General features: G+C 38.5%; 1 protein-coding gene across 1 annotated transcript; it reads left to right on the top strand.

Annotated features, from left to right (window-relative positions):
* The first annotated feature begins 4,876 nt into the window (after positions 1-4,876).
* LOC149841195 (cyclin-dependent kinase inhibitor 3-like) lies at positions 4,877-6,253 on the top strand. Its single transcript, XM_090003655.1, has 4 exons — positions 4,877-5,297; positions 5,399-5,448; positions 5,566-5,766; positions 5,916-6,253. The coding sequence occupies exons 1-4, from the start codon at positions 4,968-4,970 to the stop codon at positions 5,983-5,985; spliced, it is 651 nt and encodes a 216-aa protein (XP_089859781.1). The 5' UTR covers positions 4,877-4,967; the 3' UTR covers positions 5,986-6,253.
* The last annotated feature ends 1,958 nt before the right edge of the window (positions 6,254-8,211 follow it).

Here is an 8,211-nt window from a genome sequence, read left to right as displayed (position 1 = left end):
AGAGAGAGAGAGAGAGTAATGGGTCCCTCATAAATGAAATGTGCTAAATGAGTTTTTCAAGTTTTTTGTTTTATTTTTAAATTCTGACTGTACATATGTGATCTATGTACTTGATTTTATAAGGATCAGCTCTTGAAGTGTTTGGTTCTAACACATGGATGGGTTTTTATAATGTTCAAAAAATCAATGGTCCAAAATCTTTGTAAATTTTTTAGACTCCAAATATCATTTTTTTCATCGAGAACACATGATCCACATGTGTATTCTTCGTGATTTGACCATGTTCAACACATTTATGGGGTTGGAACTTCGAAAAAAACACGGGAAGAGCAAAAAAAACAATTTAGCACAAACCCATTACTATATATATATAGTGTACTGAAATATGTAAATTAGCAAAATATATAAATTGGTAGCACCAAAATTTTCATAGTTTTTTTTTCTTCTAAAATTTTACTGTATGAATGCAATATAGATGCTTGGTTTTATAGAAAGAGACTCTTAAACCATCCGATTATGATGTATAAGAAGGATCTTTTAAGGCATGAAAATCAACACCTTAGAATTTTTATAAATATTCAAGCATACAAAATCATATTTTTTGATCCAATTAAAAATATCTAATAGTTGATTCCAAGCAAATGGACCATGTATATATATATATATATATATATATATATATATATATATATATATATATATATATATATATATATATATATATATGAGAGAAAGATAAATGAAAACCTATAAAATACAAAACCTACTAAATGAAATATAATAATATATTTTCATGAATTTCTAGTGTTTTTTCAAAACTCTAACCCTACATATGTAATCTATGTGCTTGCTTTTATAGGAATCACTTCTTGAAACATTTGATTCTGATGCATGGAGACGTTTTTATAAAGTTTCAAAAATCAACAGCCTACAATTTTCATAAATTTTTGAGGCTCCAAATGCCATTGTTTTCATCCAAAATGCATGATCCAAGTGTTGATTTCAAGTAAATCAATATTGTTGAACACATTTATGGGGTCAAAGTTTTGAAGAAATCTATTATCATGTTTCATTTAGTAGGTTTTGTAATTTGTAGGTTTTCACTTTCCTATATATACGTGTGTGCGTGGGTTAATCTAATATGAAACTAGTAAAAAGGGGTATCATTAGATCTTCGTCGAAATTGGATGTGTGTTTATTCAGCATGCATCCAAAAAAATTTGTTTTTTGTCGTTGATCTTGCACGATTAGCAGTTAAAATGCATCTAGCGTATTATTAGACACTAGGCTTGTCTCATTAAATAGTTGTGTTTAACGCTAGATTGATTCAATCTTATGAAAATGACTAAAAACACTCTCAAAATACTATCATTTTTTAAAATACATGATTATTTGTTGAGGTTAAAAAGGCAACTTTAATAGCTTCGTAAAGTTTGTTTTAAAGGTGTTTGCCTTTTCAATTCTCTCCAAGTTTAATGTAATGCTTGAAAAAGTAATCATACCTTTTAAAAAATATTATTATTTTAATAATATTTTTAATCATTTTTTATAAAAGATGGATTCATAGAATGTTTAAACCCAACTTAATTTAGAGCACATTTGAAAGTGAAAAAGATATAGGAAAAGTGAAGATGAAAAAGGAAAAAAATTCAATTTTTCTCACAGTTCCAAATGAAAAAAAAAATTAATTGAGAGAGCTTTTTCTAAAAGGTACACTTTTTGCTAGAAAACATTTCTCAGCACTATCACCACCCACCACCATTTTCATGGTTTGGAGGTGAAGAGAAAGAGGTGAAGCTTGGAGGACTTGTCGTTGGGCATAACGAATAGAGGGACGGAGAAGATGAGGCCGGACCAGCCGTCAAGGTCCTACAGGTATATGAGCATGGTGGTGGCGGTGCCCATGGACTCACCAAAGAGGAAGTGTTGGTGACGGAGATGTGCAGGGGAGTCATGAACGGATTGGAAGAAGAGGAGGCGATCTTGGAGAGGTTGCCGAGGTAGCAGCGAAGGCTGTTGGAGCAGCTGTGGCTGAGGAAGTCGATGCCAAAGATGGTGTAGCCCCAACGGGCATAGGAGATGGTGATCTTCTATAAGAGCTAGCCGATGTCGCTGCCATAGTCTTGTGTCATGCAAACGATGTCGTGGATGGGGCGGTTGACGGAGAGAAGACAATGAAGAAGAACCACCACCACTCTCCATTCTTTTCTTCTTCCTTTATTTTTTTAAATATTTTTTTTTTACTTTTCTAATGCTACACAAACAAGTAAAAAAATTTCATTTCAAAAAATTATCATATTAAAACTTCTCAAACAAAATTTTCTTTTCTCATGAGAGTTTTTCTTGCTTTCAAAAGTGCCCTTAAAGTTGAAAAAAGAAAGAGAGAAAGAGAATGAAAATGACTTAATTGAAAGGAAAAGAGCGCCGTTAATTAGTAAAACAGGCACTGCACTTTTGATGAGGTGTAAAAGGGCAAAAAAAAAAAAGGGTGAAAAAATATGATAAATTATGCACGAATTCACACAAAGGAAAAAGAAAAAAAAAGAGAGCATGGTAGGCATTGAGCACCATCCATCTTCACCACGGATCGCATTCAACCACATGATCGTGGGGTTTACAGCCTTTGATGGAAAAATGCTTAAGATGAGGCTGGTTACTGTTCACCCATCTTCCAGATAAAATGTAAGATGCCCCACACTTCTAGTCCTTGTAGGATCTTGTCTTATACTAAGCACACAATACAAGGATTGTCTTATACGAAGCACACAAACATTGTTACATAATGCACATAACACACTACCTTCTATAGTAGTAAAGCTGGACTCTCTCTCTCTCTCTCTCTCTCTCAACCTGAACCAGTGACTGGTACTTGGGGATGTCAACGGGTCGGATTTAGTTCGGACTCAGATAGAACCAGACTTGCACTAGATTTTCGGGTATGGTATTAGGTTTGGACTCAGGTCTAATCAGATCCACTACAAAAAAAATCATATCCAAACCCGATAAGAACTAATGAACCAAACCCGAACCATACTTGGTAAAACGGTATTTTTTTACATTGAAAATTTGTGGGTCATAATCGAAACTCGGGTCAGGTTTGAGTCTAGTATAAAATTTCATAAACTATACCTGGGTCCATGTATTAATTGAATCTTCAGGTTAAAAACCTCGGGTCTATTTATTTATCACCATACTCGAACCCTATAAGGTTTGGTTTGGGTAAACCAAGAGCACTTTACTGATACTCATAGTGACAAACATTTTTATCGGCAATTTCTCATTTTTTAAAAACTCATGAGAAATAAAAAAAATGATAAATCTTGCATTTTTTTGGCAAAATCTTGGCAATAAAAAAATTAATTAAAATTCTAAAAAATATTTTTTATAAGAATTTATTAATAAAATTATTTAAAAATAAAAATACATAAGTTTTTCTTGATAAATAGCCATTTAAAATGTAAATATTGCGTTTAAATTGCGGTATTTATGTTTTTTTCATAAATCTCATGATATTTTGAAAAATCTAACGAGAAATTACCGTTTTAAACTTTCAAACAATTTTTCACGAGATTTTTCATAAATCTCGCGATATTTGTCACTATGCTGTTTTTACATAGACATTTTTTTTTTAGGGAAAAATCTCGCTTTTCAAAAACTTCAGAGAATTTGATTTTTTTTATAAATCTTGCATTTTTTGGGCAAAATCTTGGCAATAAAAAATTAATTAAAAATATAATAAATATTTTTTGTAAGCAAATATTAATAAAAAATATTTAAAAATAAAAATACATGTTTTTTCATGATAAATAGCCATTTAAAATGTAAATATCGCATTTAAATCACGGTATTTATGGCTTTTTCATAAATCTTGTGATATTTTGAAAATCTCATGAGAAATTACCGTTTTAAACTTTCAGGCAATTTCTCGAGATATTATCGCGAGATTTTCGTAAATCTCGCGATATTTGTCACTGTGCTTTAGATACACAGTTAAACTGAAATTTCAAGGGTGTATCGTATGTAACGTTATTTTTTATTTATGGGGCAACTTTATTTAAAAAAATATATTTGAATATAATTCCATTTAGGGTTACTAAACCCTAAACGAACCCCCGAAACGGCCACTCATGAGTCATGATGATGAGCCAACCGCATCAAACAATCACATCGCTGCCATATCACACCCCTCCATATTCCTATCGTACTTTTAACCTACATGATCACTTACAACAGCCTCCCTTCTTTTGCTCCATCTTAACCGTCAATCAACTGTGGGGGCCCACATCCCCACATGGCCCCCACCACCACCCATGTGCATCTTCGGCTGACCAAGCTTTTTGATCTTAGCAGCTGCGCTCAAACAGAATATCCACAATAATCTCTCTCTCTAGAAAAAAAAAAAAGAACCGAACTTGTCCGTTTCCGCGTGCGTCTCATGCACAAACAAAAAAGTAAAAAATAAAATAAAATAAAAAAGAACAAGTGCGCAACGGCCAAACGCGTACCTTGGCTGATTTTAACTCCCCTTCTATTTAAATAAAAGAAATGAAAAATGAAGAAACGGTGCTAATAATTACGCACCCTACAGGCGGAACAGTCACATGTGGGGGGGTCGGGGAATGGGGGCGAGAAACCCCATCCGTTACGACGGGTAAAACCGGCTGTACCCGGTGGCCACATTCTGTCCGCGACCGGATGAGGCGAGAGCGACGTGCGCGAGACGCCCACCTGTCGGCTGTCACTTCGTCCGAGCGTCTCGAATCGGGGTCTGGAAACCGGAATCACGTCCTCTGAACGGCGCTCCTCCGTTACCGTCAGAGAGAATCATTCATGTTTTCGGCCTCCGTTAACTCCCACGGACTCTTATGCCCCTTCTCAACCAATCCAAAAAATAAACCCCCTTCATTTTCGCTCTCTCTCTCGGCGTCGTCTTCCTCCTTTCTAAGTTTCCGAACCAGAAGAAGAGGATGGGGAAGTACATGAGGAAGTGCAAAGGGATGGGGGAGGTAGCGGTGATGGAGGTGTCGCAGGTCGGTGGGGTCAGCACTCGGGCCCGAACGCTAGCAGCGCTTCAGAGGAGGAAAGCCGGCGTCGTCGCCGGAGAGCTGCAGGTTTCCTACCTCGAGCTCAGGAGCGGGAGGCTCGTCAAGAGCGCCCCGGCGAGAGAGAAGCATGGGGAGCTCGGGTCCCGGCTGGTTCCGGCCGTGAATTCCGGCCGCGCGGGCGCTAGGGTTTCGCAGTGCGCGAGCAACGGGTCGAGCGGGGCGGGGAGGAGAGGCGACGTCTCTGATCTGGAGGTGAGAATTCCGATTTTTCCTAATGCTGATCTTTAGCTTCTTGCTCGGGATTCCGGTAGGATGTGCCATCGTTAACGGCGCCGGGGTTTCTTTGATCTCAGGTGGAGGTCTCGCTGGGGGAGAACGCCGTGAACTGCGATTGCACGGAGAGGTATCTGACATTTCATCCTTCGTTCAGTCCTTCTCTTCTTCTTCTTAGCCTTCTTATTGTGTACTTTGAGGAAATTCTTCGTTTCCTTTCGTTAATTTTGCCTCTTTTCTTCTGTAGCATCAGAGAGGCGACTGCATCGAGCAATCTCCGAGCGGAATCTGAAGGTCTCGAGTCGACGAAGAGCCGGGCGGTTGACAATTCCGCTGATTTCGGCCGGAAACCGTCGAGAGCAGCGGGAAGGATCGTGCCGTTGGCGTCGGAGATCGAAGAATTCTTCGCCGCGTTCGAGAAGGAAGAACAGCGGCGATTCTCCGAGAAGTAAGTTTCCTCAATTATTTACCTTCTCAATTTTTACAAAAATTTCCTTTCCCTTCCTTCCAGCTGAGAGAGAGAGAGATCACTGTAGTGAAATCGGTTTAATCTCGCCTTAATTACGCTATTTGTTTTCATTTTTTCTTTCTTCTCAGGTATAACTACGACTCGGTGAAGGATATCCCCTTGGCTGGTAGATACGAGTGGGTGAAACTGACGCCGTAAGAGTGAAGACGAAGAAGAGAGGAGGCAGCAGTGGGGGAAGGGGGAGAAACGTTACCCCCGTCCCCCCCCCCATGAGACCTTTTGTCTCTTGATCTATCTTTATTTAGATGGCAACCAATTCCTCTTTCTTCATTTTCTAACTAGTCTTCTTCCTTTTTTGTACATGACTAAGAAGTAGGAAGAACCCCCCCCCCCCCCCCCCCTCCTTTGTCAATGTTCACTCTCCTCCACAGTTTCTTCAAGCAGAAATAAAAAAGTTTTACCCTCATCTCTATGAGCCATCTTTTGCATAATTCTAACTTCATTTTTCTTCTTTTAAGAGAGTTTCGTGCGAGTTTCAGAGAGATAGAGAGAGGTATGTTCCATCCCCACCTCCAGGAGAGGGGAGAGGGTTCATGCGGAATGGGCCTCCTGGTTCGCACGTGGTGGGTTGGATTTGGAGAATGAGCCCAACCCCTTCTTCCGTGGGTGTGTGTGGGAAGGAGGGGGCACTTTTGGTGTGCTCTTGGGATAATGAGGATGGGGAAGATCTTCTTTCAAAAAATGAGGATGGGCGAAGATCATCTGGAGAGTACAACCAGAAAGAGAGAGAGAGGGACTTTTGGTGTGCTCACGGGATAATGAGGATGGGGAAGATATTCTTTCAAAAAATGAGGATGGGAAAGATCTTCTGGAGTGTACAACCAGAGAGAGAGAGAGAGAGAGAGAGAGAGAGAATCGGTTGTGTCCAAAAATCGGGTTGGTTTGGGGCAAGTGAGACGCTTTATTTTTTCTTTATCGTCAAAAGGGTCATGACTCGTGACCCGGCATCTCGCAGTTTGTTGGCTCACGAAAAGCCCATTTGAGCCTATTTCGATGGAAAGTATGCAAATCGTTGAATGTAGTATATAGAGTTGGTTAGGGCGCTTGGGGGTTGTCTGCTCATGGAGTATTGTACTTGAGGGAATAGGAATCAATTAAATGTGGGTTAAAGTTTGCTACAATCGTTTGTATGAAAACGACTGACTTAGCAAAACTTCATTTTTCTTTTTTGTGTTTTTTTTAGTTCCAAATGACCTTATGGATATGATCTACATGATGTTTTTAGTGTGAAATGTGTATAAGTTTTTCCAGTAATGCAAAAATGACGGTTGTAAAATGCACCGATTTTTTTTCTATTAAAAAATATTTTTTCATCAAAAAGTATGATCCAATGATTGTGTCCTTCTATTTGCTAAATAGAGGATGCTTAACGCGTCTACAAGATTAGATAGGTTAGATTGAGCCAAAACAGTTTGCATCGTGAGATTCCAAGTAGATCATACCTACAATCAACTGTATTAAATGTGTGCATTTCAAAGAGTTCCCAGGAGTGAATGACTTCGTGTGCCATTGATGCATATGAACATGAAGTTTTGGGGTTTGGATTAGTAGAAAGAAACTTGAGTTTTTTATCATGTTAGTAAAAAAAAATGGATCTTAGCTGTAGGAGTCGAGAAGCTGTTCTACTTATATTGGTGTTTAAACTGTAGCTTCCTAGTAAAAAAGCCCTTCTTGTCATGGAAATTTCCATTTTTTACTGTAGCTTACTAGTAGGGAAAATTCAAGTGCCCTCTTCAAGGAAGCACCAGTCATTTGGTTTTCCCTCTATCCAAACCATTGTTCTCAAAATCGTATCGCTATTGAATCGTTTGGCCAACGATTCAGGTGAATCGGCTGAAACCCATTCTCAAGTGAATCATTCTAAATTTGCTAAAGATAATTAAAAAGTATTTCATGTCAATCAGAATGTGACACATGTTAAAACTATTAAAATAATATTAAACATTTTTTATATTTATTAAGAATAATCGATTAACTGATTCAGGCCGATTCGCGCCTGTACTGACAACATTGATCCAAAGACACCCTAATTATTTTTCCTTTCACTCTAGAGAAAAGAGAGAAAGACTCGGGACTCCCGAGTAATAACTCGGGCTGACTTATGATGTCCTTACAGAGAGAGAGAGAGAAAAAGAGAGAGAGAGGATGCACGTGCTGTAGGATGGTTCTCTAAACAATGCATTGGATCTGCTGCCCATCTCTCGAATCCCAAGTTTTGGCCCCACCCTCTGTTTAGAATGTTGCCTGAGGAAGATCCATTGACATTTCTTCCTTCTTCCCCCCACATTTTCTCATTTTTTTTAGTACCAAACAGTAGGCTGCTCTAATGCCGACTGTTTGTCCTTGAAAACCTGTTACGTTCAC

Source organism: Nuphar pumila, chromosome 4, assembly GCF_984573655.1.
Source record: "Nuphar pumila chromosome 4, dmNupPumi1.hap1.1, whole genome shotgun sequence".
In the NCBI taxonomy this organism is placed as follows: Eukaryota; Viridiplantae; Streptophyta; class Magnoliopsida; order Nymphaeales; family Nymphaeaceae; genus Nuphar; species Nuphar pumila.
This window is presented reverse-complemented; position numbering and strand designations above follow the sequence as displayed.